The 14,132-nt window shown below is 39.6% G+C and overlaps 1 protein-coding gene across 11 annotated transcripts in view; it reads right to left on the bottom strand.

Annotated features, from left to right (window-relative positions):
- Positions 1–14,132, bottom strand: part of gab1 (GRB2-associated binding protein 1) — a 51,793-nt gene that overhangs the window by 1,966 nt on the left and 35,695 nt on the right. For 5 of the 11 annotated variants that reach the window (XM_061057383.1, XM_061057454.1, XM_061057448.1 and 2 more), the window contains 9 exons: positions 11,246–11,471; positions 10,980–11,072; positions 9,838–10,523; positions 7,968–8,062; positions 6,452–6,752; positions 4,083–4,175; positions 2,947–3,040; positions 2,223–2,346; positions 1–129 (listed from right to left, as the gene is read on the bottom strand). In XM_061057383.1, coding sequence (XP_060913366.1) covers positions 1–129; positions 2,223–2,346; positions 2,947–3,040; positions 4,083–4,175; positions 6,452–6,752; positions 7,968–8,062; positions 9,838–10,523; positions 10,980–11,072; positions 11,246–11,471 — 1,841 coding nt within the window. Of the gene's footprint in view, positions 130–1,217; positions 1,294–2,222; positions 2,347–2,946; positions 3,041–4,082; positions 4,176–6,451; positions 6,753–7,967; positions 8,063–9,837; positions 10,548–10,979; positions 11,073–11,245; positions 11,472–14,132 lie in introns of all 11 variants that reach the window. The other 6 variants (XM_061057390.1, XM_061057423.1, XM_061057415.1 and 3 more) reach the window with 6 other exon arrangements.

Genomic DNA, 14,132 nt, shown 5'->3' with positions numbered 1-14,132 from the left:
CTTCCGAGGTGGGGTAGACTTGCCAGAATCAAGATCCAAATCCAGGTACTCCACCTGTTTGTCTCCCTTCGGCTTCACCATTGGGCTGCTCCCACCATCCCCAGTCATGGGCGCACCAAGCTTCATGTTCTAAATGGGCAGGAAAGTATGCTTTAGTTAAGAAAGATCAATACTGAGGCACTTTTCCACAAAAAGAAATGTCATATTTGAATACTATCAAGCATTGTCACAACTAACATCAGTTAACTTTGATTGAAACAGATTTGCCTGATATTTCATTAATCAAAGAGTCGGTACTTTCACAAAGCTTGTTCTGAGAGAGCAACTGCATTCAACATCACCAAGTGCAGATTTTTTGTGTATTTGAATATTTTAGATGTATAGATGTATTCAATCATACAGATTTACTTGATGAAAGTGCAATAGTGAACAAAATTGCAGGCCATGTTAAGTGGTTGTCAAAACTGGGGCAAGTGGAGAATTTCAGAAATAAATGGTTATCAAAATATTTGTGGTTATCAACTGATTTCAATTATAGAATTTTTTTGATTAGTGGATTTTTCATTTAATTTCATACAGGCATGAAACTTGCCAAGTTTGTTTGCTGGAGCATCAACTCTCCATATGCCGTACCTGTTTCAGCTAACAGAAACAAAACTAAACCATCATGCCATAATTTTAAGTTGCTTCAAAGAATTTAGAAAGGTTTTGGTACTTTTTGACTCATTGATAAAATATTACTTTGTATTTGTTGTACTTTCCATGTTTTGATGTTGAAAAAAAACCAGTAGTTCACTCACATTACTTTGCGTTTTCCATTCTTTTGTAAGGATTTGTCTACATGCTATTTATGAGCAGGTTAGAGAGCTTTCATCTTAGTTCAAAAGTTAAACTTCTGGTATTGTGACAACACCGATATACAGCATCAACCAATAGGCAGTGTTATTTTCTAACTTTTAGTGAGGTGGACTTATTAGAACTAGAATGGTGACAAACTAGGACACACTAATCAAAACAAAAGCTATGGTTTAAAACATCCAAAAATCACAACAAAGTGTGCATCCAAGCCAGGTACTAACTGGTGTAATAACAGCCCAGCAAAGTATGATGTTTTTGCTGAATTTTTTAATCTAAGATCTGAGTAACATCTCAAACTTGAAACCTCTGGTGTTCTGACAGGGAAGGCCATGCACTTCTAACCTGGCAACCCTGCTCACCTCCTCTATGGTGTCAAGTTCCTCCACCTCCCTCTTTACAGGGGTGATGGGGACTGTGCAGTAGAAGGACTCCTCTCTAAACAGTGTGAGAAGGAAGAAGTGACAAAGGAAAACAAGAGAACAGCAGATGGTCAAGAACAAAATGCAGGAAAAGGAAAATGGAGGAAGCAAAAGTCTGCCAAAGTCAGAGAAACGAGGAGCTAGGGAGAAAGGAATAACCAGGAGTATTAAAAGAACAGGAGGTCAGCAGACAATATAAAGGCAAATGTTGGAAAAAGTTAAATTGTTAAATTAAGAAAAAAGAAAAATGGTACATCTAATACCCCAAATGGAAGAGAAAGAATTCTAATACAAAATGGTATCCCATCATTTTCAGTTCATGTATAACAAAAAAGATGTTTGAGAAATCAGCCACTTTTTTTGCTCTGCAATTATCAGTGAACGATTAATTATATTTCAACTTGATTGTACTGCAGCCAGTACCCAGAAAATAAAAAGGGCTATTTTGAACTACAGTAAGGGTACTGATAGGAAAAAAACACATACATGTTTTCTTAAAGAAGACAATACCTGAAAATAAAAAGAACAAAAGATAGAGCATAAAGGAAACAGAGCAGCAGAAAAAGAGCAAACTGCCAAGAAAAGAGTTGAAGTAGCGAGGAGTCCGTCTGCGGCAATCAGTATTTTGTCCATGCTGACATGTGCCTTCGTACTGTATATGGGATTTCTGTGGGTTTCATTGCAACACCAAGAGCTCAACATTCAAGGATGTTAGGGGTTCAAACTTTTTCTGCCTACTCTCTTTGTTATTGTGCCTTTGTTGTGAGACTGTCTTTTTAAATGTATTACATCATGTTTTGAATAGTTTCAACAAACCCAAAAAACAAGAAAGACAAGAAATTTGGAACATTTTCTCCGTAGCTTTGATAATCCATGATTTAACAAGTACAGCAAACAAGTAATAATGTTACTTCTTATATCAGAGGATAGTTGTGTGTTACATACTGGTTCATCTGTGGACATATTAGAGACCATGGCTACATAATTCTCATCACAGTCTTCGGAGTCAGTGCTGGAGGCCGTACTATGCACTGACAGGGGTCTTGATGGCATTGGAAACCTAGAGAGACTGAGCAGCATTCACAATGTTTACACACCAACTTCAGGCAAATAAAGTCTCTGGTGAGTGAAATATATGTTACAGGCAAAACAGGCACAGCTTAAAACCACTGCAGCCAGGAGAATCGCTGCAGCTCTAAGCACAGACCTTATCCCTGATAAGCCAACAAGCACAAACTGTAGGTTAGGCCTGAGATGTATCCCAGACTGGTTTGTATGAGCAGTGCTACTTTGGACACAGAGTGACTACAGTAATGCATGAAGTGTTAGTGCTTCCTTCGTAAGTTAATTGTATCTACTGCAAAAGGGAATGTTCACACTAAATACCATTTTCCTACACATAAGAAAAAGGAACATCAAAAACTATATTTCGTGTTGTTAAAATAACAAGCAAGACATCAGGCACTTTGAAGTGCAACCAATTATTTTCATTATCCCGTGCATTGTCCTCCCATTAACAGTTTTCTCAATGTTGAAAAGCACTCCTTATAAGATGGGTGGCACAGTTTGTCACCTGAGAAGCCCTCCCCCAGCTCACTTCAAACTAGTGTGAACACCCCCTTGTTTGTTAGTATATTGTAGAAATACGCTGAACACTTTGGATACTTACTCGCGAGCGAATGACCGTGTGACAGGCGAGCGGATAGGCGTACAGGGCTCCTCCCATTCAGGCAGTGGTTTGATCTCCAATGGGGCGGGTTTTGCTGAAGGAAGGTACACATTACAGTCAGTTTGCTGACGAGGACAACAGAAAACAGTTCCTTATAATGTAAAGATACATAAACCTATGGTATGTGCTCATATTCTTGTGTTATAAAACCGGGAATTGATTCTAATGCAGATCGAGACTGCTATGAATGTGCATGTAAATAACAAAAAGCATTTCAATCATTTTGGCTTTTTTGACCTTTAACTTTTAAAAAACAACTATCTAGATTTAACTATTACTACCAGTAGATGTTTGAGGATTTTAAATATCTGTGAGACTTGGTTTGACACAGTCCGTTTCCTTTAGAAGCTGAAAAAATATATATTTATGCAATATATATCTTTTTAAGTTTAGCTCTTATCAGAGCCTAATGATTCAAAAGAGTTGATGTTACATGAGTTGAGTTATGTATCCATAACTCATAACCAATGGCTTGTCTCTTATGATACAACGTAAACTCAACACTAAGAAAGAAAAAAAGGTAGGACCTGCTGAATGTTCACAGGCAGGAGTGTAGATATGGTCATTTATGTGAGTCCCTCTTTCATTAGATTATATCATTGTTCAATTTCCTTTGAAAGAGATATCTACCACCTTCCAGAACCTGAGAGTGTTGACAATACTTTAGTTGTGGCTGTGTGTGAGATTTGGAAGCACAATATGCTAAAATGCTAAGAAAAAACACAAAGAGACGAAGAAAAAGAATGTTTGGTGAGAGAATGGTCTGGTTGAGTGTATATGAAAAGTCATAAAAGTGAGGGGATTTTCATGAGCTGCAAAAAATGTATTAAATGAAATTCTCCATGCATGAGGTATACACTCATCCCCACTCCCTCCTAGGATAAAAAAATAATAATAAGACCTGATTAATGCAACAGATCTGACATATGTTATCACATTATTACATATCTTATGGAAAACCTGAGAACCCGCACAGAGCACTACTAACAGCATGCAAAGAGTCAGGATGAAGTTGAGTTTTGACAAGTCAGAGAGTAGAAAAACACACAAAGGCAGTTTCAATGTGGAGTACCTACCCTTGCGTCGTCCCCTCGGGAATTCACCTACGGTTTGAGAGTCGGTTCGCTCTAAACCAACACCTTTTGCTCTTATTATTTTAGGACTCTGACCTGATTGGTGAAAGAAGACTTTACTTATTAAAAATTTTTGGGTGATCACAACAGTTGTTGCTGTAGCAGCTGCCCTGCCATGCAAAGCAGAAGACGAGACTTTGCTGAACAAGGAAACTACAACATCACGTACACCCGATCATCTTTTTGTGCAGCACAGTTATCAAGATGATGATTGTCATGACAACAGCAGACATATACTGCTAGGCATGCACCTCGTTCCATGCACTATGGCTTCTCACACAAAGACTGACATGACAGCTGTGCATGCACAATGAGCACTGAGAGTATACGGAGAATGTCTTGTTGAAAAGGGCACATACAAGTCTGCAGAGTAGAGAAACTCAAGGAGATGTAGCGTTGATAATATTAACACACCATACGAAACTTTTTCCTACAGCGCACACCAGGGAAGAAACATTGAGCCATATTCTAAAGGTGAGATAATTATTTTCAGTGGATTTACACATTAAAGAGTTAATAACAGAATTAAAGCTGTTTGCTGGCCTTGACCACAAATGTCAAAGCCTTTACAACATATGTTAAGACAACCAAAGCAGAGGAAAATGCAGAGAACATGAACATAGCTGTCAGTGAGTTAAATTAGTCCTCATTAAAAAGGAGTTTCACATGGCTCATGATCAATAACGAAATGAATTATCTCAAAGGAAAAATCACGAGAGCATGTAACATTCTAGTTAAAAATCAAATGTATCTACCCACAATCTTTACCTGTAAGAGAGTTTAAAGAAAAAAACACCTACATTTAGGGCTTCGACATGATTGTCATTCATTTAATTTACTTTTCTGTCATTATGGATGATCTGAAGACGTTTCTAAACTATCAACAAAATTGCTGTTACAAAACATAATGTCGTTAAGACAGTCCAATAAACAGATGTCATGAATCGTACTAGAAGTAAATTGAAAGTGAACAAAGAGGGAAATTGTGTTTATTGGTCAATGTGAATGAGCAATGAGGGGAGGGATAGTAATCAAACCTTACAACCACTGGGTCAAAGCGACACTGGGGGACATAATGTATTAAATAACAGAAGCCTTACATTATTCCCTTCCTAAAGGATCAAGACTTATACACTTAAAAATGAATAACACTGAGACTCCTCCTTTCAAATTCTGTTCCAAAAACTCAAAAAAGCCAAAAATTTCAAAATAGAATGGCGAAGGAACAAAATAGTACAGGTTGTTGGTGTTTATTGGAAACTGAAAGTTCTGACTTTTACTCCACCTGCTTGAGTTTTTTATTTTAGAGTAAATCTTTTCTATGACACTATTTAACAGGATTTTAGCTCTGAGCAGTCTACTGACATGTCACTGTTCAGACAATTTACGCAATGGTTGCAATGGTTAGATTTGTCACAGCCAAATGATTGAGAGTAATATAATATTTTTTATAACTTGTAGTCATGGTATTACAGGGATGATGTAGCCAAATTTGGAGATGTCGGGCTCAAAAGGTAACAGAAAAAAATGACCACAAATTGTGCAAGGGAGGGAAATATAAAGCTCTACAACATGCCCTATTTAGTTCAGTGACAAAAACAGCCCTGGCTTTTAGTTTGCCTACGTGATGACTCCCTGTTTCCTTGACATTCTTCAATTCTTGTTCTCTCTTTGCCCACTGCTCAGCCTTTCAATCTGCCCAGATTGTAATTCTCCCTTGCTATTAGGTCTTTCATCAAAGAGCTCCATTCAGCCGGAGGGAACAAAGGGGATGGAGGTGACCACTCGGGGCTTCGGTCACTCCATGGCACAGGGACCGGCCCCCTCCAAAACAGTCTACAGGGCCTCTTGAGCTCGGGACAAAAGTGCTTTTGACAAGGAGCTTACTGTGTTAGATGTGAGTGGGTGTAGCAGCTACTAAACAAATTCATCAAGAGGTGAAAAAAGCTGCTCAAAGACAGACGGAAAGGAAAACAGAGGTAATAATACAAAACAAACTAACAAGGAGAGATTAAATGAAAGACATCTAAGTATGAGGAACAAAGATCCTTTTTGGAGAACGGTTGGAAAGTATCACATTTTTTTACAGATGGCTTTATGACCATGAGCCAGCACTGTGAGAGTAGTAGATGAGTGTGAGAAAAAGCATGGTCAGTAGTTGCATTAGTAAATATTGAGCATACTGAAGGATGTTAAGTGCAACTATAAACTTCAGCACAAATCCACCTCTCAGCAAAAAACTTGACAAACATACAGAATATTAATGAACTGGGTCAAAGCTACACATGCATGCGCACCCACTGTCTACTCACCTTTGCGATCAGGTTTGAGGTTTCGATCCACAGGTGGGGGCTGGCAGTCACTGAGCATTGGCCTGCGAGGTGGGGTCTTCGGGCTGGAGCGAAAGCCCATATGGGCAGGAGGGGGGACCTGCTTTCCAAGGGACGAGAACTCCATGGTGCCTGGGGTCATGGGCACATAGTTGGGTTCGTGTATCGGCTCTGACAAACTGCCTGAGTGATGGTGTGAGGGAGAGTTGGCGCTCATGGGTACGTAGTTCTGGTCAACCTCCTCTGTAGACTGGCTTCCCACTGGCATCATTCCTTTGTTTTTCTGAGTGTGAGAAGGCATAAAGTACACGTTCACAAACTCAGCAAACTCCTTAGCCGCCGTATGTTTACACAGTCTTGTAGAACCAAGGCAACAAATCTACCAAGTAGCAAAACTGCTGGAGGGAATAATGAAGGAAAAGTTGATAATTAAGGGTCGGAAGTGCAGGGTAACTCAGGAATCAATATGACACCTGATACTTAGCCAACGATAACAAAAAAGGGATTCTGTGAAAATGTATAAAGTTTTAAAGTGAGGAATCATGTATTTATTTATTGCAATATGTTAGTTTCACTTCTAATCAACAGTATTCTTTAACTTCTTTTCACAGCTGACCAACATAATCCCAGTGTCGTCTTCTTTTTGGTTGATTAAATTCTGTGAAGTTTATCCTTATTAAGGTTATTAGTGCCACTGTGAGGAATCATAAGTAGTGACATGATGAGTCAAATTGGAAGGGAAATCCGCTTACAGCACTGTATTTCTTTTTTAAATATCCATATTTGGCGACTCAGGGCAACAATGTATTGCTGTAGGGACATTTTGTCCCACCCCATTACAGCTCGAAAAATGTTTAATTTAAAGAACATTCTTCTATGAATCTAGTAGTTTAATGACTTCTGCAATATGTATTTCATCTCTTAAGCCTTTCATTGAAGTCCAAAGCAGCAGCAGCAGCAGCATTATATTGCATGTGTGTGAAACATTGTGCACATACAGAAATTCTGCAAGTAGTGGATATATGTAAGCTCAATCTTTATAACAGACCACTCTTTACTTGTGTGATTCAGAATAAAAAATAAACTAATGAAAGACCCATAAACACTGTAGCCTATAACCAGCTTGTTTATGGAGCAGTGCAGTATCCTTTGACAAACATATCGTTAAATACATAGATGGCTTTCTTCGACACCCAAGGCAGAGTTTTTTATGACTATATTTGTTTCCATTCTGCATCCCTAGGCAGAGAAGGGAATGAAGCATTTGCACTGAGTATCGGGGATTGCAGGATTAGCAAGAAAGTCTGGACCTTCTTGCAAAGAGAAAAATGCATTTCCTTGGCCAGTGTGTGTGTTTGAATAGGTTATGTCTCTAATCCATCAGCCACAGTCACAACATGAAAACTTCCCCTGAAGCAGGCAGCCGATACTTATAAACACACCAGTGTTCTACAGAAACGTAAGCTTATAAACCAGGGAACCTTGGAACAACACTTACAAAGTAGCTGTTGAAACTTTCATTGAAGTCGAAAGAGCAGCTTTTGTCAGAGGGGAATGATCTAGGAATGTCATAGCAGTCCTGGGATCCAAAATCTGCAAAACAGAAATAAAGTTACCAAATATAGGCATTTATCATGTATGTACACTGAAACTCCATGGGGAAATAGTTGAAAATCTGTCATTTTATCAGTGAATGACTACTGGTAGCCTACACTTTCCATATCAGTTCTTTATGCTCATTATTAAGCCCAAACAAAACGCACACTGGAAGCCTAATTAAAATTCAGTGTCTATTCCATGAATCTATAAAGATTATTTGCTTCAGTAGGATAGAGTTCAGCAGATATATGAAGGGTTCTACTGTGGTACATTACAGTTTTTTTTTAAATTCTCATTAGGCACTGAGGCAGCCGCTAATGCATTTCACTTACGGCCATAAGAACCACATTAGTGCTAGTAAAAGCTTGTAAGGCAAATGAGAGAGTCAGCTGAGTGAGATGACTTGGCAGGGGGGAAGAATATGAAGGGAAATAATTGCAATGAGAAATGTTTCTCTGAACTGCCCTAGAGAAACAAAAACAAAAAATCTGTTTTCAAATGGGTTCTTTGTTGCGTAGTTTCATTTGAGTTCTTAAAACCACTTTGAACACAATGACCTGCAAATCAAACATCAATCTATCAACCAAATCTTATGTTGTCAGCAATATCAACAACAGTGTTGGCTGGCTCCATTCAAATTGAATTCACACAACAATGTTAGAACTAGGATTTGCAATGGTTGTCGGTTTGTTAGCTTTTAAACGCACTGAGCATGAGTACAACAGACGTTTGAGACTCTCTTGTAGTCTTGTAAACAATCTACTTGCCACTTACTTCTCTGTAATGACACTTGTCACCACAAGAGGGGAGAGTAGGGGGAAGAATATTTTAAGTTATGTTCACAATTCCTCCATCAGTCTCTCTCTACTTAGGAGAAAGTTGTGTTTCAGCTATTTAAAGCTTTTCAACAAATTAAGTTTTTTATAATTTAATGATTTAAGCTATGTTGTTAGAATTAAAATATAAAATTATTTATTTCTGATTTCATTACTATAAGAGCAATTGTTTAATCTGGAAAATGTAATTCATAGAAAAAATGAAGGTGCACTGTAATTCTACATAGAAACAACAGTGATTAGATGAAAAATAATTTAGTTACATGCATGATTCTTTCTTTGTTAGATCCAGACCAATGCTCCAAGGTTAGTAACAGTGTTAGACGATATTTTGCCAACTAAATTTGCTCTGCTGATCATTTGTAATTTGTGTTCCAGCGGTGCGATATAAGGCCAAGTATCATCCACAAACTATAACATTTAGAAAATGGTTTGAAATGCACTCTACTAGCTTTTACAGGTTATAACTGAGTACTAACATTTCCTAACAAACTTTCATTGCAATACTTGCTCATCAACAGCCTGAAGATCTCTGCAGCAAACTGTCTGCTCTGTGTTGGGGTCTGATAAGGGGTTTGACAGTTTGAATGGGTTGTGAACAGAACACAAGAGGAAAGGTGAAACAGAGATCGCAGCTACGAGAACACGCCAAGACATCTCATGAAGTCTCTCATCATCCATCAAAAGAAAAATGAAAAGGTTAGGACTGCCTGCATAAAAGCTGCACAGAAGCCTTACAAAGCTTTGATGAAAGATATCACTGCACATGAAAGGTGTAGCTATGTAAGTGTGTGTGTCCTATTGAACACAATAACAAGGATAAAATATATCAAGATAATTCAGTATACTTTTTTAAAATTTACTAGCAGGGCTCAAGTGCATAGAAAATCTGTAGAATAAAAGGAAACGACGTATACTCTTCCCAACACAAACCTTTGCGTAGGCGTGAACAGTCCACAGTGCCGATAGTGTTGCTTCGTAAAGCCTTATTCCCGGCACTAGTAGGTACACAGTAGTTTCCGTCAGTCTCTGAGGCTGAGCGTGGCACATGATAGGTGTCCGTAGGTGAGCGCTCAGCAGGGGGAGGTGGGGGTCCTGAGGATGAACTGAGCGAAGGCTTAGGTGGTCTTGGAGGGGGTACTACATCTCCCCCTCCCTCTGAGCCTCCAACACCCGTGGACACTGACAAAGTGCGGGGCACCTGGTAGGTACAGTTCGCACCAGGCGTAGGCGGGATATCGTAACTGATGGAAAGGTTGCGTATTTGTGACTCCATTGAGGGCTTCCGCGACGGAGTGTTAAAGACATAGAGCTCGGAGCCTTCCCCGCAGTCCGGATTGGCCGAAGGGGAGGAGGCAGACTTTGGGAGCAGCACAGTGTCCTGGGAATAGCTGCGGGGGAGGTGGTAAAGGCCACTGTCTGTTGAGAGCGAGGCACCGCGTGATGGAGGCGAGTCGTAGATGGAAGAGGCGGAGGCTGGGGCCGGGTGCTGTGGGAAGAAGCCATTGTGCGAGGTGTGTTTAGCAGAGGAGGTGGAGGAGGTGGGTGTGCGGTGAGAGGGGACGTTGTCATTCAGGTCTGTCTCTGAAGAGGTAGACTTTGAACACTCAGCATGGGCTCTGAAAGTAAATACACATACAGACCTAAAAATAAATATTCAATTACAATAACTGAGAAATCCATCAGTTATGGAAAACCTTCACAGCACAATCTTCAAGCCATTGTTAGTCATCTGAAGTTATAACAGACGGCGGCTCTTAGCACATTTTCCAATATAAGCATCTAATTTGGGGTTAATTGAAGAACTATTGTCTTCTGTATCTGTAAACATGCATCTAAAACAAAATCAGTGTAAAGTGTTAAGTAAAATACAACTCAGTCTGTTCTGATCTACAAGGAGAACAAGTAAACATTCAAGCATCTCAGATCTAGCCTTAAGAATCCCTTGCAGAAACCGTGTAAACCCAAACGCAGCATTTAGTACAAAGCATTGCAAGTGTTTCTGTCTCTTCTTAAAACACATGTGTAACACTTCACACAAGCAAGCAGTTCCATCTGGATGGCTGGCCACTCACAGACTAGCCTGTGGAGGAAGAGTCTTGCTCTCACACTCCTCCAGGAGCAAATACTCTTGGTCTCCCTCCAATGGAGAGTGAAGCTGCACTGAGCTACACAGCACACAGCAGAGAAAAGGACGAGAGTGGCAGTACAGATACATTTACAAAGAGAAGAAATGTCCGGAAAAATTTACAAAAATGCTTATGGAACAGCAATATTCAAGTGCAGTAAAGATGAAGCTTCACACGTATCATATAAATATTCAATGACAGAACAAACTCACCTGTTGGGCTCTGGCTTTTTACTCTCACAGTTGACCAGCCACAGGTAATCCTGGGGCTCCTCTGTGCTGGACTGTGAGTCTAGGTGTCGCACACTGACAGGCTGATATGGAGGGGGGACATTGGTCAGCATTGCTGCTGGGCCGACAATATTACCCAGTGCTGGGTGAGGGGGGGTATCCACCACCAGGCCTCCAATGACCGCCTGGTGAGCAGCTTTTGCTGCTTCTGGAGGAGAGAAAAAAGAAGGTTTAACTTCCTCATGAATGTTTATGTTTCTGTGTTATCTCTTTCAGTTTATCAAATAATTTGTACCTCCGAGCACTAAAAGGTCAAATATGAACAGGGTTTTCGTTACAGCTGACTGTTGAGGCAAGGGCTGCCACTGAATGAATTATCACCTCTAGTGACAACAAAACAAAGACATACACTTTAATGGAAAACAGCCCAGGTGAAAAAAGGCCATATGAAAAAATAGACTGTCTTCCCTGTATTCCAGCAGTTTAATAAATCACAAAAAATGAGATGTCATCAGAATCCATAAGTCATAGTAGATGTCAGTGAGTGACATTTTTTTTAATAATCAGAGTAGCACTATGAACAACTTAGATTATCATTGACCACATCATCACTTATGGAAAGCATCAGGTTGATTTCACCTAAACTCTGACTAGGTTCTCATACGTCTTCTGTGTCATTGGAAAGGACCATAAAAAGAAAGTATTCTGTGGGACACAAAAGGAGTATAAGCACCTACATCAGGAAATAACACACCTGAAAGTTTTACTATGAATGCATGCCTTCTAAAATAAGTTCTTAGTTTGTGTTGGTCTTGGCAGAGCCTGGCATACAGGTGAAAATCAGTGCAAGGTGTATGTGATAAAAACAAACAAGAAAACAAAAAAAAAACACTTTCATGGAATGGGTTAAATTTGTTCTCTTATTTACCTGAAATGGTCTGAACTGGATTCCACTGGATGTTTTTATTAACTCCAGTCAACATATTGGACTCATTCTACTGAATTTCCATTATTGACCTCTTACACTGAATAAACTGCCTTTTGTTTTGCCTGTATTTGTGTAATACCAAAGCATGTATTTCCATAAACTGTTCCAACTTGTTGTTAGCCTAAGACTCGCTGTCATTTAACTGCTCATATTATGGACCGATGAATCCCATTGAGACAAAGCCAGTGATGTTGAGGACTGATAATATTATGAAGAGAGTAAACAGAAAGATGTTTTTGCCAATGAAAACTCTTTCACATTAAATAGAACCCAAGCTGTTATACAGCATAGTGTAAAGCAGCCTTTCCCAAACTTAAGACTGCCGCGGCACACTTTGAAATACAAAAGTATGCCGGGGCCCGTTATAAAATAAAAATGATGACTACAGCTATCACTTTCAGTAAGGGTAAATTATTAGACATGACAACATGATATTATGGCAAGAGAGACACAGAAGTTTACTAAACATTAGGTCCATGAATAGTCATGATAAGTCATACTAATCACTTAAAGGGTTCACTCATAGTAAATCATCATTATTGTGATATTTATTTTATTTTTATACTTGGTGGAGGGCTTTTCGCGGCCCACCTGCAGTACCCACACGGCCCACCAGGGGACACGAGGAAAGATCTTGCATGATTCTCCCTGCAGCTAAAAAAAAACGGAGGGAAGGGACGCAAATTTCAAATATATCAAAAAACTAATTCTTTACCCTAACATTCAATTTGGGTGGATATACCGTTGGAAATTAAACATTTTCCGTTTCAGCTGACGGACGTCATGTATGTGTGACACTTATGACACCTCTGACACATACATGTATGTGACCCACTGAAAAACTTGTATTGGTAGATAAGAGAGGGAATGTGGTGTTAACCTTCAGAAACCCACACACTCCTACAAGGAAAGCATTTCCTCAATGACTCTCTGCATTGTCACAATAAGTTTTCAGATATCTTAGTCCTTGTAAATCCCTTCTGACTGTTCAGACACTGATTGTTGTACTGCACTGAGAGCCAAGATGGCTGATGTGTATGCTCGCTGGTTTATATTTTTGTTTTCATTCCACATCTTTCTAATTTTTCTCTCTTTTCACAATTCTCCTCCCACTGTCTTCTATAACCGACATGGTTTTATCTCACACAAGGACCCTGGTTGTCTTCTTTTAAGAGTACACTTCTATCCTTACAGAGCATCAATTGCTCCTCTCCCTCCTCCACTATCTCCTTTTTTTCATTTGTTTGTTGAAGCTGAGTGATGATTCACACGGGAAAAAAGGAAAATCCCCTCTTCTGCTGTAAGTGTTCCTTCCCCAGCTCTCCCAATGTTCCCCACCTCTTCTAATATCTGCCGAGCCATGAAGCACTCTAGTTTGGCCACACACGACAGAAGAGTGGGAGTTGGGTCACACATACAGAGAAGTGCAAGTGAGCGCAAAAGGGAGAGCCAGGGACATTATTTTATAATAATAACTGCAAAGGAAGCCATCTGCAAAATAGTGGTCTCAAGACCCAGTTTCTCCTTGAATGTGCACACTGTTTTCACATCAGATAATGAACAGCTAGTTTCAACAATCCTGTTGAAAAGGAGCCATGAATGTTGGTATCCGGCTTGTCCTGTAACATCATCTATGTAACCAACTGGAGAAAAAGTCACAATACTCAAGAGGGGGGGACTTGAAGCGGCATAATCAATAAACACAATTGCCAGGTTTGAAACGTACGTTATTCAGTGAGTCAACAACCTCACTGGCATGATACGTCAGACAGTAAACGAGTGCACCTTTTTTTGCCAATCCTCACTAAAAAAACACCACACATTATTTGCAGAGAAGACTGAGATGTAGATAGCCAAGCTTAAAATTAGGCTTAAAGACTG

This window comes from Labrus mixtus, chromosome 2 (genome assembly GCF_963584025.1).
Source record: "Labrus mixtus chromosome 2, fLabMix1.1, whole genome shotgun sequence".
NCBI classification, from domain to species: Eukaryota; Metazoa; Chordata; class Actinopteri; order Labriformes; family Labridae; genus Labrus; species Labrus mixtus.
This window is presented reverse-complemented; position numbering and strand designations above follow the sequence as displayed.